Raw genomic sequence first — 19694 nt, 5'->3', positions numbered from 1 at the left:
CGGGTGTTTGCTTTGGTTGATAATAATTTGACTGGCAGTGTGCCTTCCTCCATTGGAAACTTATCTTCATTAGAGGACGTATATTTAGGCATCGACAATTTGGGCGGGAGCATTCCCCAAGTTCTAGGCCACCTTACAAATTTGCAACTCATTTCCTTTGGAGAAAACAGATTGTCAGGTACACTTCCATTGTCATTACTCAATCTCTCTTCATTAGTTTTATTTGAAGTTGGAGAAAATCGGATACGAGGGACTCTTCTTGCGGGCATAGACCTCAGATTCCCAATTCTTGAGGAATTGAGCGTCCACATGAACCAACTTGAGGGGCCGATTCCCCCATTGATATCGAATTCCACAAAGCTAAACAAGCTCCAACTTCACTCCAACAAGTTTTCTGGGACAGTACCTTCTTTTGAAAACTTAGACAAGCTTTGGTTTCTTTCAATCTTTGTTAATCAACTTGGAAGTGGAAAACCTGGAGATTAAAGCTTCCTTTGCTCGTTGACCAATAGCACCAAATTAAAGACAGTGATTATGTCGGAGAACAAGTTTGGTGGGGTGTTACCAAAATGCATAGGTAATTTATCTACTACTCTCACGACACTTGTAATAGAAGGTAATCAAATATCCGGTGAGATTCTAGAAGAAATTGGGAATCTTGTCAACCTGGAAGCATTGGCTATGCGTGCCAACCATCTTTCAAGTGGTATACCCTCAAATTTGGGGAATCTACAAAATCTAGTGATATTGGCCTTACGTAGAAACGACTTGCAAGGGAATATCCCACCTTCTTTTGGAAATCTAACCAAGTTGATTGAACTGTATCTCAGCGAGAACAACTTTCAAGGGCAAATTCCTTCCCATCTATCAAATTGCCGGTCTCTTATTTTTCTTGATCTGGCTAATAACAATCTCAGTGGTGCCATACCTCCACAGCTTATAGGTCTCTCATCATTAGCAATCATTTTGGACTTGTCTCATAACCATCTGACTGGGGTTCTACCTATAGAAGTTGGCAACTTGAGAGCTTTGACTGCATTGGACATCTCGAACAATTTGTTGGGAGGTGAAATCCCCGATAGTTTGGGCGATTGCACTTCTTTGATTGCATTGATTATTGGGGGCAACTTCTTCCATGGGTCCATTCCTCAATCAATCAGATCGTTAGGAGGCATTGAAGAGATGGATCTTTCACGCAACAATTTGTCGGGTCAGATTCTAGAATTCTTAACAATATTTCATTCCTTGAAAGTCTTGAATTTGTCCTATAATAAATTTCAAGGCATGCTACCATGCGAAGGAGTCTTTAAGAATGCTACTGGTACTTCCATTATTGGGAATAATGAGCTTTGCGGCGGATTGCCAGAATTTCACCTCCCCAACTGCATCTTTAAAGGCTCAAAGAGAAGAAAGACTAATATAATGATATTGTCCATTTCTGTTATTTTTGGAGTTCTTGGAACATCTCTTTTTCTTGCTCTTATATGTCTTTTTCGGTTGAAGAAGAAAGTAAATAAACCAGTTTCAAGTTTGACAAACGATTCGCATTCGAACGTATCTTATGGAACACTCCTAAAAGCGACAGATGGATTTTCTTCAATGAGTTTGATTGGTGTTGGAAGCTTTGGTTCTGTATATAGGGGGATACTCGAGGGTGATGGGACTATTGTTGCAGTGAAAGTGCTTCATTTAATGCGCCGCGGTGCTCTGAAAGGCTTCATAGTCGAGTGTGAGGCATTAAGGAATATTAGACATCGAAATCTTTTAAAGATATTGACAGTTTGCTCGAGTATTGATTATCAAGGAAATGATTTTAAGGCCTTAGTCTATCAATTCATGGACAATGGAAACCTAGAAAGGTGGCTGCATCCAAACACAACATCATCTCATAGGAATGAGCTTCCAAAAAAGTTAAATTTCATTTGGAGGATAAATATTGCTATTGATGTTGCTTCTGCACTAGATTATCTTCATCACAGGTGTCACATCCCCATCGTTCATTGTGATTTAAAACCGAGCAATGTCCTCTTAGATGCTCAAATGGTCGCACATGTGGGCGACTTTGGATTGGCAAAGTTCCTTCTTGGATCATCCCCTAATATTCTAGCCAATCAGATGAGCTCAATGGGTCTTAGAGGGACAATTGGTTATGCTCCACCAGGTAATCTCTCTACTTTCTATTCTAATGATATGAACTCCATATTCTTTTTTTTATTTATTGGCACTCCTATTTTTATCTTCATTGTGATCTAAAAATGTGGTAGAATATGCAATGGGATGCGAGGTCTCAAGAGAAGGAGATATCTACAGTTACGGTATTCTCTTACTAGAGATGTTCACGGGATTGAGTCCCATCGATGACAAATTTGGGGACAATTTGACTCTCCGTAGTTTTGTCATGGCAGCTTTATCTGAACGAGCCTTGGAAATTACAGATCACATTCTACTTCTAGAAAGAGAGAGTCGTTTTGATCCCAATAGTCCCGAAAGCAATGACATATTTCAAGAGTGTTTGGTTATGGTATATAATATTGGAGTGGCTTGTTCCAATGAAGTGCCTATAAGACGGATGAGCATCAGCGGTGTTGCAAATCAATTGCAAAAGACTAGGGAAAAGCTTTTTGCATTGGGTTTTCAGGAACAGGATGAACTACCATAGGTGATATGATAATTTCTTAACCTCTCCCTTGTCTTAAATATTTAGTTTTGCTTATGCTAGTGCCAATATACATTGTAAAATGTGTAGCAGAATAAAAAATCAATTCTGTATTTTCAATATAAGGTAATAATTCATTGTCATTCCTCATCTGTATATGTAATAAGCTAGCATTTGCCCCATGGCACGGGGACCTTAAGTAAAACCTGTTAAAATTTGTCTCGAGTTTGAGAGCATGGACGCAACTCAACCTTAATCGAAGTGCAGGATAGTTAGGCCATACAAAAAAAGTCGGAATTGGACTTTGAAAATGTATTAACCGGATAGAAGCAGTCGTTTCTGTTAGGAGATAAGAGTTGATTATCATTCCTCATCTGCAAAGATTATTGCACTAGCATCCGGCCCATGATGCACAGTCTTGAGCATTGCTATCATATTTTAAAAAATCACTCTAAAAAAAAAAAAATAGTTCTTTTATCAGTATGAAGCTCATTAAGATGAATAAAATTGATTACCATCGGCTATTTTCAATTGATATTTATGATCAACCTTTTTCCAATGAATGAATAGTTGTCCTTCGCTGTTTATTTTAACGCAGTAACATTGTCTCCTTTTTAACTGGAATTTTTTTTCCCCTTGCAATCTAGCTTTTGTCCAGGCTTTCTAACTTAGAGGAGTGCTTGGTTTCTTTCTACAGCTCCACTAGGAATCACTATGCGTAGCCGAAGTTGTGCGAGATAGTTGGAGATGAGTGATGTTGCTGTCAGGCCAAGTATCTCTTTCAGATTCAGCTTCAATAAGCAAATGCTCTGTTTGTGAAGTAAAAATGATGGTCTGGAAATGAATAGAATATATAGCTTTCTGATTCAGCTTCTTTGTATGCAATAAGTCGAGAACAGATCCGAATAGATCTGGACGGTTGCTATAATGGTTTAGCTTGAGTAGTCTTATCCCAATTCTGATCGTGCAATCTGTGCTGGTTGTGTTTCTCTAATGGGGAATGGATCTCCAGAACTGCTAATCCTAAAGTATGCCAGTTTCATTACTCTTGCTTGCCAAAATTTTTCCTTCTCTCGTTCATTCATTTCTTTTCACAATAGAACTTGTTCGATTGATAAAAAAATGCATTCTGTCTGCTATCAATTCTAGCCAACCAGAAATTACCGGGACGTACCATCATGTCCTCATCAAGGAGAAGACTAATCGGCTTAAGATGAGAACGAACTATAGCCGTTTCATTATGATGATGGACATAATCCCAGGTGTGTCATATCGATGGTGATGCTCTCTGAAGAGAAAACTCATATTCTTTGTCTTCTCACATCCCTCATTCCTTAACCAATCCTTTTGCAAGCTTCCAATGACCAAAACTCCATAAACAAGTAACAACCGCCTCCAAATGGACGACCAAATTGTGAACGCATACCCGAACAAGGCTCAGCCGGGCATGGTGACCCTGGCCAAAATTTACCTCGAAAGTTCATATGTAGCTTTCAAAAGGGCAGGAAACGACTGAAAGAGAAATCTATACTGATGACCATCAACAACGTTACTCTTGACGGCACAGCAAAAATTAGGCACCGACCAGTTACAAGGTCGTGCCTTCATTCTCTTCTTGGATAGCTTTATTTATAGTTTTAAAAAATCATAAACAAAGCTATATTAAACTCATTTAAATTTTTTTCTATGATTACTTTATTTATAATTTTAAAAAACTAAATTTCAAATGAAAACCTTAAACCACCTCGAACTACCTTTTGTTAGGTAAGTGTAATTTAAGTGCATTTTACTTGTAGTCACAAAGCTTCGCTATATATATTACGATGAAGTTATTGAACTCTGATTTTAATGACCCAAGTTATTGAATATTAATCTTTTGCAATTAATGTGTATTGACTGGAGTTCAATGCAAACATGGCCAATATGCCTCATGAAATCTAAGTGGATATCACATGTTTTTTTTTGTCCTACTTTGAACTTATTTTGACTTACTTGAACCGTAAACTAATGCCATATGATTGTCACATAAGCACTTTATCAAGAAATGATTCAAATCTTGATTAATTGCAAAGAAATACCAACTTCATATAGCATTAACGAAAGCTAAAAGTCCGCTAACATGTATTGAAGTTTACTGATCAAAAGCGAAAATTACTTGGTCATAAGTTGACACCCTAAAGTATGGCACGTTCTTGCGAGTGAGACTACACCCATCATAATGGTCGATCACGCGAGGCTTACTCAATCAACGGCTATGATTGCATTGGGCCATAGACCCCAATCCAGAGGAGAACTCCTCTGGACGAACTCCTCAAGCCACAAGCTTTTAACCTTCTTGCCATCCCTCACCAATGTCACTCCCGTCGGAGTTCTCTTCTCTGAAGAAGAACTCCGCTCCCAAGTCCTGACCCCACTTTTTCCACCACATTCACCGTCTTTGCCTCTCTCGCTTCTCCTGTTTCTCTCGGTCACTCTCGCGCTTCAAGTTCTGGCCCGTAAATATTGCGGTGCGGTTGGATCTGACACTGAGGATTTGCCCCTTTTGTAGCGCGTAAATATTGCTGGGCTGAATTCTCCGTTTTGTCTCCGTTGACGTTTCTTGATTTGGTAACTCAGGCTTTGGGTTTTCGACCATCCTTTTTTTTTTTCCTAATCTGGTGTAGAGGAAGGAGAAAGTATCCACTTGAAAGCTCGCGAATTGGGTTCTTTTTTAATTCTTAGAGTAGGTAAAATTTTGGGATTAGGGCTTTGGAGGGGCCAAATCTGAGGTCTGTAGATGGTTTGGGGATTGATACTTCGGTGGTGTCTTTAGGTTGCAGAGAGTGGGTGTGGTTTTTGGCGGGATCGAACAGGAGGCATCTGTGGCTGCTGATCCCATTTGTGGATTGGCAACTGGGTGGATTTTTTCGGTGAAATTTTTTTGATATACCGAAAAGGTTTGCACAGTATAATGTCTTGGGCAGGACCTGAAGATGTCTATCTATCTACTTCCCTCGCCAGCTATCTTGACAGTAAGCTTTTTGCTTCAATTAAGCCGTGTATAATTGTGTTTTTCGCTCCATATCATTGCATCTTGGGCCAATTACCTATTTGCTTGCATGTCTTAAGGCTGAATTTTAGTGACTAAAGAGTACATAGTAGTTTTGGTAAGTCTGATGAGTTAGTCCATTCGAATGCCTTTCGAGCTTCATGTATTCTGGGATTGTCCTTTTTCTGTGTGCTCGTCGAGATGCTATTATCCATCGCAGCTGGGTCAGTTGTCTTAACATTCTTGTAATGATGCTTCGAGTGATTTATAATCTGACTCGGTATAACTAAAGTTACAAAATTTTGTAAGGTTGAGATCTTAAAACAAGACCAGAGTGAGAGGAAGATGTGTGAGTTGAGAATTTGACTTTACTCGATGTAGAGTTATTAAATGTGGTGCGGAAGAAACACATTGTCTGAAAGTGATAGGATCAGCTATTTTTCCCAAAGAGGAAAGACAAATTGACTTAGATGAGTGAGCAATCACACGTATGAAAATAGCTTCATGTAAGTTGCCGCATGAAATTCATTCTCTTCCTAATCTGGCAAACACATAATAATTCTTCATTTTGGTCTGTTGCGATGTTTACATGCCTGAGAGATTCTTTGTTGTTGCCCTCATGGTCGTCGTAGGTGTCATTGTTGTTGTCATTTTGATCATCAATAAAGCCTTAGCCTTGAGTTTTTAAAACTCTATCCCAACAACAAACAAATATTATGAAATGCAAAACGTATGTAATCCAGTTAAGTCAGATATGCCATCGTAAATAGACTTGTATAGGCATTGCTTGGGAGTATCATTAGTTACAGCACTTACCTTTTATTCTTTCCTTCTAGTTGATGTGGCAATTCCTGTTTTTGCTAATGTTTTTCAGGTAATAATTTAGAGTTCTATACAGTTGAAGGATTTTGCACCATTTTAGTGCCACAATATAGTCGATTGGGAGGCATTCAAGAATATCAGATATTGAAATCTTTCGAAGATACTGACCGTTTGCTCAGGTGCTGATTATCATGGAATTTTAAGGCCACAATATGCTTACACAACACCATCTCATTGAAACGAGACTCCAAAAAAGTTGAATTTCATTCATGGGATACGTATTGCTACTGGTGTTGCTTTTTGCACAGGATTATCTTCATCTCCAATGACACATCCCCATCATCCATTGCGATCTAAAGTGAAGCAATGTCCTCTTAGATGCTGAGATGGTCGAACATGTTGGTGACTTTCAATTGGTATAGTTCCTCCTGAAGTTATACCTTGATATTGTAGCTAATCAGATAGGCTCAGTGGGTCTAAGAGGGGACAATTGGTTGCTCCACCTGGCAGTATCATAGATGCTGAGGCGGTCGAGTGTGTTGGTGACTCTAGATTGGCATGGTTCCTCCTCAGATCATCCCTTGATGTTGTAGCTAATCAAATGAGCTCAATGGGTCTAAGAGGGACAATTGTTTATGCTCCGCCAGGCAATCTCTTCCTCCCTCCCTCTGTCAAACCAAGAAAGTCTATTTACCTAAAAGCTATCGAAGGATTTTTCTGTGAGGTTTGTAGCTGCATGATAACTCTAATGCGCATTAAATTCCTCTTTGGTGATCTGCACTCCTAATTTCATCTGCACTGTGATGTAGATGTGTGGCAGAATATGCAATCGAAAGCCTGATCAAGAGAAGGCGATGCCTACAGTTAATGGCATTCTCTTGCTAGAGATGTTCATGAGATTTTGCACCACCGATGACACATTCAAGGACAATTTGACGTTCATAGTCATGTGGCAGCATCTTTGCCTCAATGAGTGCGGGAAATTACAGACCACATTCTGCTTCAAGAAAGAGACCAACACATCTTTAGCATTGGCTTTCTGAAAGTATGGCTTATCTCAAAAGTATTTGGTCATGGTAAATGATATTGGAGTCGCTTGTTCCAGTGAAGTGTCTGGAAGATGGATGAGCATCAGCAGAGTTGCAAATCAGCTGCCATCGACGTGGGAGAAATTCTTTGCATTGGGTTTATATGGATAAGATGAACTACCACAGGTGGTCTTATGATTCGTTAACTTTTCTCTGCTCTGGCTATGACATGTTTAGTGTGTTGTTTATGAGTGCAGACATACACGAAAAATGCATAACCAGAGAGAAAATCATTTTTGTAAGAAGATCATAGTTGATTACAATTCCTCATCTTTATTGATATTGCACTAGCACAAGGCCTGGGATGCACAGTCTTGAGCATTGCTATCATGTTTCCAAGTCAATCTATTAGTTATAAAGTTCCTTTGTTGGTGTTGATACTTTGGAAGTAAAAGATCAATCAACTATGGCCTACGGGAAATCTTAAGGTGATATTCATGATCGAGCTTTTTCCCTGTAGAAATAGTTGTTCTCAGATTTCACTTAATCTCACTATAGTAATTATGTAAATATCTAACAAAAATAAAAGAAGCTGAAGTTCGAAAGTCATTTTATCATTGATAATAATTGTTGGATGCCTCCTGCTGTGTACTCTGTTCATTTTAATGAAGTGACAGAGTTTGGAATTGCATTCTTGTGAAATCCTAATTAGTGTCCTCTATTATTGGAAATTTATATTTCACGCATTCTTGTTCAGAGGATTCCTAACTCACAGGAGAGTTCGTGGCTTCTGTAGCTTGACTAGGAATGGCTCTCCAATGCCCATTCCCACTCTGTTGTGCGAAATAACTGGAGATCGGTAATGTTGCAGTAAGGCAAAGTTAAGTCAGTTACAAGCTTCCTGAATGAGCAATGTTCCTCTAATTTCGGGACAAAGACATGGTACTCTGGAATCAGAAACTCCTGCTATGGATTCTCGCGTAGAATACTTCACAGGTCAATTTTCGTGCCCGCTGCAGTCCAACAATTGTTTAGTAGAATTAGTCTTTACTCAATTCTGGTAATTTAATTGTGTGCCCGATTCCACAATTTAAGGACTGTTCTGATACTTGTAAACATTTCGCCTTTTTTATTCCATAGGCCACCTTTCCAACTGATGGAGAACCGTAACTCCGAGCAACTGTCAACGGTCCACAAGAAAATACTTTCAATCATGTTTAACTTGTGTGGTTTTGTTCTCATCTGCATCTAAGTGTCTGAAACGAAGTCAAGTTATTCATGAGGAGCATTTTGGACAGGCAAAAAGCATCTCGAGCATCCTTGATAGATAAACATTGGTGGACAAACCCAAGCCAAAATCAGTAGAGGAAGAATAGAATAGGGAAGAAATTGGGCATGGAAGCAAATGGGTCAAGACCGATTCCAAGCGTGAGTGGTTGCATCATAAGGAAGTGTAATTTGACGAACTTTGTAATCTTGGTGTTACAGCAACTCCTAGCTCACTTGTTCATCGTGGTGCTGCCACTTACAGTGCGCTGCATGAATGTTTTAATCAAAAGCCGTGTCTTGATCGGCAGCGACTTTCCTAGGCGAACATAAGCCCAAACTATGTTACGTTCAATGACTACTTGGGTTAAATATGTTTGCTGAAAATGAGAGGACATGTCAACGTTCCTGAATCAAACATAGCCATATATATGCACGACAATAGCAGAATCCTAAAAAATTGATCAGTCGATCCTTGATTTAAGTTATCATTTTGGAGTTGTAGAACTGCCTTCATCCGCTGCCTCATTACAATCTCAAGCTGAGAGGACGCCTTATGGTTTCATACTAAAAATTGTCAAAAGACAAACTTGGCTTTATAGACTTCTTAAAGGTTTTCACATATCCATATGCATTGTGTATGCAAATTTCAGTTCCTTGGAGATATAAGTCCATATCATCCTGAAAAAATTCACTTATTCATATGTTCGTCGGAGCATCCACGAACAGCCAGGAACATCAATGAGGGCTGATCTACTCCAACAATTGAAAGCATCAACAATTCATCAACGGTGTATAAATAAATAACAAGAAAGTTGGGTAGAATGGAGTCTTGTGGTTGAGCCACATTATCAAAGCTGCACTCCCTTCCACTTCTCTACATTGATTAGATAAAAAAAAAATTATTGATTACTTATTTAGCATTGGTGTTCCTAATAAAAAAAATTTAAAATTGGTTCATGTAATATGTAAAGAGGTCATTTCTCACGAGCTAAATATGTTGAACAATTAAAATGTGAAATCTTTGAATATCAAAGATAAAGCAGCATGCTTTACCAAAAAAAAAGAAAAAAAGAAAAAAGATAAAGCAGCATGCGTTCCTATTTATTGTGTATTAGCTAGAAAAGTTTGCAATATAAAAGGTCGTCATTAATTATATATGTTGAGTAATAAGAGGCTACTCAGTTATTTACGTTTAATAATAAAATAATAATAATTGTTGAATTTTTTATTAAAAAATTTGTAATTTCTTATGTATTGGTGGTTGCGGCATGTGGTGAAACTTCATGTTTGTGATGTGGCGTTGTAGGTCAGATTATCATTGGTGAAACTTTAGTGGCTCATCAAATATTATATAACACAACATTTTATGATATGTTATAATGTATAGTTACGTATAAGTAAGAGTTTTGCATTAATTGTGTCAAAATATGAAAAACAGTCAATTCTATGGTATGTGCATAAAATAGAGTTTTGTCAACATATATGATTATTACATGTGTAGTGAATATTAGACGAAAAATGCTAGCGAGGTTTTGATGCTTCTGGTATGTCTGGGGCTAAGAAGAATTCTGCACCTCTTGGAAATTGTTGGGAGTAAAAGTTCCAATCACAAACCTATTAAATTCCTCGTTTCTTTTCCGGGGAAGAAGGGTAACGATTTTAGCATTTAACTTATTTGCTCTTTCTATACTAGATAAATATATGACGCCACTTTGATTGAAATCAACCAATACGATGACTCAAAAACAAAAAGAAAAAGAAGAAATAACCAACCGAAATAGGCTACAAGTATCACCGGTAAATATTACAAGGTCCTAGGCCGGCAATATGTTCTTCATTGGACTTCCACACAGCATATTAATCACTAGTAGATATAACTACTGAACGATTCTTTACATACATATATATGTGTGTGTGTGTAAAATTAACTCATCAATGGGTAAAGTATTTTAAAAGCAGCTAAATTATGCTAGAGGACTAGGAAACGACGGGTTTTGGAAGTGGACAGCTTAATATGATGTATTCCTGGAGTTAATAGATAAGGTCAGTGGAGACTAGCGATTAATATTCTATTGGAAAATCGAAATACCATCATAATCATAATCCAGTGCATAATTCCATTAACGTGGACGTGAAGGGGAAGCTGATGATCCTTTGTGTACTCTTTCTATGTACCTTTAATTAGTTAATGCGCAAATGCTTTTCTGATTAGACATCTTAGAGGACTTCTAAGTGAAGTACACGGATATCAACAGCGCGAGGCTAGTGGTCTTCCTTTAGCTTTGTAAATTGCGCGTCTCTTGGAATCTCTTTCTTTAGCTTTTTCTTGGATTGGTCAAAGGAGGAGCAACTCAGCAACTACATTGAAATTAATGGTCTTCCCATATAATTATTATAATCATACACTCAAAAAAGTCTTGCTTAAATGATGTGTGTGAAACTTATATTATCACGTCTAAAAATGTTATGGTAGGACAACTATACGAATTATATTCTTATTGACTGCTATTAATTTGCTGTTTTCTCGTAGAAACTTAACATTTAGTCCCTATTTTCTTTCTTTTTAATTTGACGTGGACAAAGGTTTGAGTTAATTTGAAAACTTTTTCAGTTGTGATTCCACCAAAAAAAACGTGAAGACCCTTTTTTTTCCCATTTTTCTAATATATATTTGGTTTGTGGAAAAAAATTGAACAAGAATTGAGATATTGGAAATCATGTTTATATTTTAGGCTAAGAAAGAATGACAACAAAAAAATTTACATTATGAGAGATTTAATGAAAGCTTGCTTTTCTTATTTTCTTTCAAATATTGTTTTCAATCATCTACTTTTCCCATTGTTGTTTTCTTTTTCTTACACGGCAACAAAAGGAAAAAAATTTACGAACCTTAAAAACTAAAAATATTTATACTTGATGTTGGTTTCTATACATAGATTTTCATTAGGATGAACATTTATTAAAACTATAGAACAATAGATCTACATCTAATTGTCTTGTGCAAGTAACATCTATAGGCATTTTTCCCATGCCGTCGGCTAATTCACAAAAAAGTTATCGAGCTGAATCAAACGAGACCGTTGATATGGTAATAATGATTATCGATAAACATGTAACAATCATTTTTAGTCGTTCAACCTCTCGTAATGAGCTTAGTAATTTTGCAGTGGTTTTTGCCCATGGCATTGTAGAAAAGCCTGAGGGGCTACAGGGGCTGATTTTTTTTCGGGAACTCGATGCAAATTTCAACGTACTTAAATTCTATGATCTACTATGATGAGTAGCTTGCATCTCTCTCCTTGTATATTAAGTACAATATTTTATCTGGTTCAAGTGAGAGATAGAGTAATAATACCTCATAAACTAATGTCAATTGCCCAAGAAAAATAAATTATCCGGACCACACACTGTTGCTCCTCATGAGTTAAATGACACGCGAATCATTCGTGAAGCCTACGTCCAAATCTTTCCAGTCCATGCTGACAAGTTACATCCATCCCGAAAACTAGAAGTCTCTTTCGTTTGAATTTAGCATCCAACTTTTCTAATTTCTCCTTCTTTCACATTGACTTTAAAGACTTGGAAAGTTAGAAAGGAGACCTTAGTCCGTGCCACATTTTCGTTTATCCTTTTAAAATGGTATACGTCCCAAAGTAGCCCACAAGCTATTAAATTCGTAATTTAAAATTAAATGATTATTTTGTATCAAGAAAAAAAAATGAGGTACAGACACTTGGAGTACCAAAACTTGACATGGAGGGACACTTAGGCCCTGTTTGTTAATGTTCTTTATTTCTGTTTATAAACAAAATTTCTGTTTTTTTGTTCCAAGGAACAAAAAAAGAACAGAGACGCGTTTGTTTACGTTATTGTTCCAAATCTATTTTTTTGTTCCCAGGAACACATTTGGAACAGAAACGAGAAACAAGAAAAACATGTTTATTGTTTATGGAATAATTTTTAAGAACAAATTTTCTCTCTCCTCTCTTTTTCTTCTCTTTTTTTTTTCTTCTTTTCTTTTTCTTTTTTCTTTGGCCGGTCGTTGGCCTCGGCCATGGTCGGCGACCGGCCGTCGAGGGCCGACGACCTCACCGGAGCGTCGCCGGCCCCTGGTGAGGCTCGGCCTCGCCTTGGCTAGGTGAGCTCGGGCTCGCCCAGATCCGGCGAGCCCGAGCTCGCCTAGCCACCGACGAGGCTCGCCGGCTTGGCGGTGGCCCGGCGAGGCCGAGCCTCCCGGCGAGCTCGAGCTCGCCCAGCCAAGGCGAGGCCGAGCCTCGCCCAACCACGGTGAGGCTCGGCCTCGCCGAGGACCGGCGAGCCTCGCCGTGGCTGGGCGAGGCCGCCGGCCCTTGTCGGCCGGTCGCCAGCCATGGCCGAGGCCGGTGACCGGCCAAAAGAAGAAAAAAAGAAAAAGAAAAAAGAAAAAGGAAAGAAAAACATAAAATATTAAAAAATTAAAAGAAACAAAAAAGAATACAAATTTACCAAACGTGTTTCTGTTCATTTTTTATTCCCAGAACAAGTTTACCAAACACCTTCTTCTGTTAAAAAATTGTTCCCCTGGAGTAGAAATAGTTTTTCTATTTCGTTCCTGGAACAATTTTTGAACATAAACGTTACTAAACGCGCCCTTAAGTGCCAAAAGTTTGGAAAGTGACATTTAAGTGCTAAAATCGGAGCAAAATGGATCACTTAAGTGCCAATCGCTAAAATGCCGACGTGGCAATTTTCCAACGAAACAAGTGCAAACGGCGTAGTTTTGCACGCGACGTGACTAGACAATATAAAAACGACGCCGTTTTGGTGCTGACGTGGTAAAAAATTAATATAAAAATTAATTAAATTAAATTTAAAATTAAATTTATTTAAAACATTTAAAAATAAAATAAAAATATTAAAAAAATAGTTTTTTTAAAAGGGGGGGGTGGGGGGCAAGCGGTTGAGGGCTGAGCCCTCGTCGCCTTTGCCTCCCCGCCGCTACCGGAAGGGCCGTCGCCGCCGTCGCCTCCCTGCCTCCGCAACCCTCAATCCACCGCCCCCCCCCTCCCCCCTTTTAAATTTTATTTTTAAATTTTTTTAAATAAATTTTGTTTTAAATGTAATTTAATTAATTTTTATATTAATTTTTTTTACTACATCAGCACCAAAATGGCGTCATTTTGTACTTCTTTCGTCGGAAAATTGCCACGTCGGCATTTTGGTCAGATTGGCACTTAAGTGATCAATTTTGCTATGATTTTGGCACTTAAGTGTTACTTTCCAAACTTTTAGCATTTAAGTGTCTTTCTGTGCCAAGTTTTGGCACTTGGGGTGTACTTTGTAAAAAAAAAAAAAACCTACCAAAATAGGGACAAGTATTGTCATACTTTTCCAAACTTATATTGGAAGTGATAGACTTTTTGTAATTGGGTGTTTAACAAGAATACTGTTAACGGAATATGTCACGCCTCGAACCCCAAGTGCATGAACATTCCTCGGCAGTCGATTAAATTGCGACGTCTTAGGATGCGTTGCCGACCCATTATTTTTATCTTTTGATTAACGCATGCGGAAGTACTTAATATAAACACTTAGTCAATCAACAAAACATAGATAGTAAAACACAATACATGATTTCCAAAAGCGGCACATTTATTCATCCACTTATTAACCCCAGGAAGTTTGATATTGATAAGTCTACCTCAAAAGACAACTTCCTAATGACCAATAGGCAAAAAGGGTCAGAGAGGGTAAGGGTTAGCTTAAACTTCACTAACGACGAGGCCAACCAAAAGTAATGCTAGGCACGCCCGTGTCTTGGTACATCGAGACCCCAAACTGCACGTGACGGTTTTTCATACTACAGACCTAAAAATATTTAACAATAACAGGGTGAGATATAAATCTCAGTGAGTTAATAGCCTAAACCTCGATTAGGACGCAAATTCGTCTCAGAGGCAGCCTAAACAGGCACCACATACAAAGTTACCTCGCCTTGGTACACCCTTGCATATTAGCACATCTCACATGGCAACAATAGTGCAACATGCATAAATAATAATCAAAACACATTCTAAAAATTCTATACGTATTGCCAAAACATGTGTTCCAATTATTATGACCTCTTAGGCCACGGCCAACACAAGAGTTGGCGGTCTTCCAGCATGATCGGGCATTGTCCCGACCCATCGGGCACGGCATCATTTAGAACCCCCACTTAGACGGCATTCCATAAAGGAGCATCGGTTCGGCTTCAACTGCAACTCGGCATCCGGACCCCCACCGGACATTCGATAAAAATGAGGCATCGTCCCCAAACTCCTGTTGGGTGACGAGTTCACTTAAATGACCACTCAAGCACACCAACAATCAAACCAATTTTAATTGCCATTAATTAGCCTGGAACAAAAAAGTTCGTTTTCAAATAATTAACTTTGGCAAATTTTTCACCTTTAAAAGTCCTAGTAAAATATTCGTACGTGGTCACGTATTTGAAATCAACCCGTCAAACTTTGCACACTTCTAATTCAAAACCCCATTATTTTATATATTATATAAAATTTGGCGTCCAAACCCGGCACCTCAAAATTCTCTATTTTATTGCCCATAAACCCTTTTTTATAATAAATAAAATCTATAATTGGACAATCAATAACATAGCATTACACGTGCAAATAGTCGGAATTATGCACAAACTCATCCAGAAAAAAAACGGGCATAAAATTCTACTTAATGGCTAATCCATCATTAATTACACTAATTATGATTAATTAGGCTAATTACGATTAATTAAAATAAACTCTATTAATTAGCCCAACTATAATTAATTAAAAATTAATTTTTTTGGTTGGTAATTAAAAATTAATTGACATTACCTAAATTAATTATGATTAATTAAATAAATAATGATTAATTAAATAAATCACGATTAATTAATCTAATCGTAATTACTTAAACTAATTGCACTTAAATTTAATATAAACCATATTTAATATAAACCATCCTTAATCGCAATTAAGGCTAAAATAAAATTAACTAATACTAACCGCCATTAATATTAAACTAATTTACCTCCTAAATGTAATTAACGCCCTAATCCACGGTTAGGAGGTTAACTCATGGATTTCCGGCAACGGCAAGCTTGTGGCGACGGTAGCGTGACGGCATCGAGAATTCGAGTCTCACAGCACTGACAGCGGCACAAACAGCATGGCGAAGGCGGCAGCTTGGCACTTGAAGTCCACGGCCTCCTTGGAGATAGGGTGCTTGGTGGTGAGGGGTGGCTTGAGGCAACGAGGACGACAATGGTGGCTTGAGTTGACATGCAGCGGCTGAATGGATGGCCCAACGGCAGCAAGGTGGCGGTGATGGTGGCTTGGGGATGGCGGCGGTGACACGGGTGGCTTGACGGAGGGGTAGCTCAAGCGGTAGCGGCGGCTTGGGGACTCGGCAATGGAGATGGTGATGCAGGTGGTGGGATGAAAATGATGGTGGGGAGGGCGGGGCAATGGGCGTGAAGATGATGGGGAAGTAAAGGCCACGAAGAAATGATGGGGTAGTAAAGGCCACGAAGAAACTAAGTAAGGAAAAGAGAGTGTCGGACACCTGGAGTGCCAAAACTTGGCACGGAGGGACACTTAAGTGCCAAAAGTTAGGAAAGTGACACTTAAGTGCCAAAATCGAAGCAAAATGGTACACTTAAGTGCCAAAAGTTAGGAAAGTGACACTTAAGTGCCAAAATCGAAGCAAAATGGTTCACTTAAGTGCCAATCCGGCCAAAATGCTAATGTTGCGATTTTCCGGCAAGGTAAGTGCAAAACGACGTTGTTTTGCACACTAATGTGACTAGAACATGCAAAAACGATGTCGTTTTGTTTCTAACGTGATAAAAAATTAATAAAATTAATAAAATTTAATTTAAAACTAAATTTATTTAAAACATTTTAAAATAAAAATACAAATATTTTAAAAAAGAAAAGGGTGGGGAGGGAGCGGCTGAGGGCTGAGCCCTCGCTGCCGCCACCTCCCGCTGTCGCCGGGAAGGGGTGGTGAAGGAGGGGGGAAGGTTGGCCGCGGTCGCCAACCCCGGCCAATTGACGGCGAGGGCCCGCGAGCCTTTGCCCGAGATCCGGCGAGGGCTCGCGGGCCCTCGCCGCCTCCTCGCCGTTGCCAAGAAGGGGCGGCGACGGAGGGGAGGGTCGGTTGGGGTCGCTGGCCCTCGGTTGACCGGCGGCGGGCCCGCGAGCCCTCGCCCGGATCTCGCCGCCCCTTCTCGGTGATGACGGGGAGGCGGCGGCGGTGAGGGCTCGGCCCTCAGCTGCCGCCTCCTCTCCCCACCTTTTTAAATAAAATAAAATAAAATAAAATAAAATAATAATTATTTATTTTTATAATTTAATTTAATTAATTTTTATATTAACATTTGAATCCGCTAAAAAACGACGTCGTTTTTGCCTTTTTTTTTTTTTTTTGTTGAGTCAGCATTTTGGCAAGCCACGTAGACGAACAAAAATAATAAAAAATTGCCACGTAGGATTTCCGGTGGAGTTCGCTGGAGATGGTACTTAAGTGTCACTTTTAAAAAAAAGTGGCACTTAAGCGTCACTTTCCTAACTTTTGGCACTTAAGTGTCCCTTCGTGTTAAGTTTTGGCACTTGGGCTATACTTCATCCAAAAAAAGAAGAAGGGGAGGTTCGGCTGAGGGGGTGGGGAGTGGCGTGAGGGAAGAGGGAAAAAGAGAGGGGGAGAGAGAAAGAGAGAAAAAGAAAAGAAAAGAAAAGAAAAGAAAAGAAAATGATTTTCCCAATTTTCTTTTCTCAAAATCCCACCATTTCTTCACCACCTATTCCTAAAAACCCTCTATGACAAGCATCATGTCCCCCACAATATCAACTTATTTCCATTTTCCTTTAAAATAAAAATCTTGGCCAACAAATCACCATTTTGCCACTAGGTCCAACTTATTTCCATTTTCCTTTAAAATCAAAATCTTGGCCAACAAATCACCATTTTGCCACTAGGTCCAAATTTTCCCTTTCTGGTCCCAATTTTCGTCCAATAATCCCTTTTCCACAAATTTCAAACTTGCCAATAATTCGACGGACAATGAGATGACGTCCAATAATTCAATCTCAAAATCCTCAAAAGTTTGATACTCGAAGTTGAATTAAATTTCATGGTTAAAAATCAATCGAACAGGACTTTAGTACAACTTAATCTATTGGGTGGCTTTTAGGGGTTCTCGCGCGGTTGACCTGTGGCTGATAATTTTCAATCCATGTTTGTACATCTTCGAATCGCAAACGACCCTCGGTTGTCATGTAATCGCGAGGGTTCAATTACGTACACTGAATATAATATCAATAGAAAATCGGTTTATTGCGTTCGACGCAAACGTAATCATGCAAAATCATCCGTCAATTGACTACACACTTCCGTCGAATCGATTTATATCTGTTTGCTAATTGACTTATAATAGTGTAGTATTTACCCTTGTCAATTCTTATGGTCGAGCGGTCGATTTCTGATCGAATTCTCTAGTCTTTCACATTTTAACCATTTATGGCCTCACCTAATAGATTAGTTAACTTGTGAGTGATCAGTTCAGAGTAAAATAACTATAAGTGCAGCGACGAAATAACCATTTCCTATATTTCGAAATAGGGCCAAATTTCGGGATATCACAGAATAATTATATATATATATATATATATATATATATAAGTCATAATTTTGTTGTATAGGTATCAATTCAATCCTCAACCTTTTATTGAGTCTTAAACCTTTTTCGTGATTTGTCAATGTTTGGTTTCTACAACTTAACTAGGAATTGCTCTCCAATGTCAATTTGATGTATGAAATAATTAGATATCGGTAAGAAACCAAAGTTAAGTCAATTACAAGCTTCCTATACGAGCAATGTTCTGGACACAGATATGGTAATATGGAATAAGAAGCTACTATTTTTTTATTCAGCTTTCTCGTGTAGAATCTATGGAAGGTTAATTTCCATGCCAGGGGTGGTCCAACAACGGTTTAGTAGAATTAGCCTTACTCAATTCTGGTGATGTAATCGTGTGTGACTAATTTCACAATTAAGAATTGTTCCAATAGTTGTAAACATTTTGCATTCTTTACTTCCACACCGCCAAGGATCAAAGCCACTTTTCTACTAAAGGAGAGTAGTAACTCCAAGCAATTGTCGATAGTCCACAAGAAAGATACTTGTAATCATGTTTATCCTATACAGTTTCATTCTCATTTGCATTTAAAAGTCGTTCAATGAAGTCAAATTATTCACAAGAAAACCTGCCCGCAAAGTGCGTCTCGAGCATTGTCGATCAATAAATACTTGGAGGATAATAGCAAGCCAAAATCAGTAGCGGCAGAAAAGAACGGGGAAGGAATTAGAGATAGAAGCAAATTGGTCCTAGTTGCATTACAAGAAGAAGCGATTTGACCTACTTTGTAATCTTGGTATTCCAGCCACTCCTAGCATTACTTGGTCATTCGGGTGCTGCCGCTTCCAACACACTGCATGCATGCTTTAATCCAAAGCCGTTTTGATCGGCAGAGACTTTCCTTGACAATTCAAGGACCGCTAGGGTCAAATATGTTTTTTTGAAAATTAAAGTACGTGTCCACATTGCTTAATTAACTGTGAAAATGCTTTTCAGACTAGACATCTTAAAGGATTTCAGGCGAAACACATGTAAATCAACAGCACAAGCCCCGTTTGTGTCGTTTGGAATCTCTTTCTTTAGCTTTTCTTTGATTGGTCAAGGAAGAGCAAATCAGCACCTACCTTGAAATTAGGGGTCTTCCCATATAATTATTATAATCACAATACTCGAAAAAGTCTTGTGTAAATAATGTGTGTTATTCCCTATGGACATTAGTTGATAATCACATC

The 19694-nt window shown here is 38.6% G+C and overlaps 2 protein-coding genes across 6 annotated transcripts; both read left to right on the top strand.

Moving 5' to 3' along the window:
• The first annotated feature begins 534 nt into the window (after positions 1-534).
• Positions 535-2659, top strand: LOC120294572 (probable LRR receptor-like serine/threonine-protein kinase At3g47570). The gene is made up of 2 exons (XM_039314728.1): positions 535-2161; positions 2265-2659. Exons 1-2 carry the CDS (start codon positions 535-537, stop codon positions 2657-2659), a joined length of 2022 nt encoding a protein of 673 aa, XP_039170662.1.
• Positions 2660-6929: 4270 nt separating this feature from the next.
• Positions 6930-9127, top strand: LOC104450973. Of its 5 annotated transcripts, XR_005551921.1 has the most exons (4): positions 6930-7230; positions 7316-8022; positions 8292-8530; positions 8675-9127. XR_005551921.1 is itself a non-coding variant. In XM_018876525.2 (2 exons), exons 1-2 carry the CDS (start codon positions 7108-7110, stop codon positions 7547-7549), a joined length of 357 nt encoding a protein of 118 aa, XP_018732070.2. In that variant the 5' UTR covers positions 6930-7107; the 3' UTR covers positions 7550-7972. The 5 variants fall into 5 exon arrangements, 1 of the variants encoding a protein (XP_018732070.2); XR_005551923.1 differs by lacking the exon at positions 8675-9127 and having other exon boundaries at positions 7316-7720; positions 8331-8663; XR_005551922.1 differs by lacking the exon at positions 8675-9127 and having other exon boundaries at positions 7316-7720; positions 8292-8663.
• The last annotated feature ends 10567 nt before the right edge of the window (positions 9128-19694 follow it).

The sequence above is a fragment of the Eucalyptus grandis genome, chromosome 6, assembly GCF_016545825.1.
Source record: "Eucalyptus grandis isolate ANBG69807.140 chromosome 6, ASM1654582v1, whole genome shotgun sequence".
Lineage (NCBI taxonomy): Eukaryota > Viridiplantae > Streptophyta > Magnoliopsida > Myrtales > Myrtaceae > Eucalyptus > Eucalyptus grandis.
The sequence above is the reverse complement of the archived record's forward strand: the minus strand, read 5'-3'. Positions and strand labels throughout refer to the sequence as shown.

Excerpts from the sequence above, each read along its gene's own strand:
- LOC120294572 (XM_039314728.1), top strand. The coding sequence starts at position 535 with ATGTCGGAGAACAAGTTTGGTGGGGTGTTACCAAAATGCATAGGTAAT. Across the intron at positions 2,162-2,264 it reads AATTGGTTATGCTCCACCAG|AATATGCAATGGGATGCGAG; the intron begins GTAATCTCTCTA and ends AAAATGTGGTAG.
- LOC104450973 (XM_018876525.2), top strand. The coding sequence starts at position 7,108 with ATGAGCTCAATGGGTCTAAGAGGGACAATTGTTTATGCTCCGCCAGGC. Across the intron at positions 7,231-7,315 it reads TCGAAGGATTTTTCTGTGAG|ATGTGTGGCAGAATATGCAA; the intron begins GTTTGTAGCTGC and ends ACTGTGATGTAG.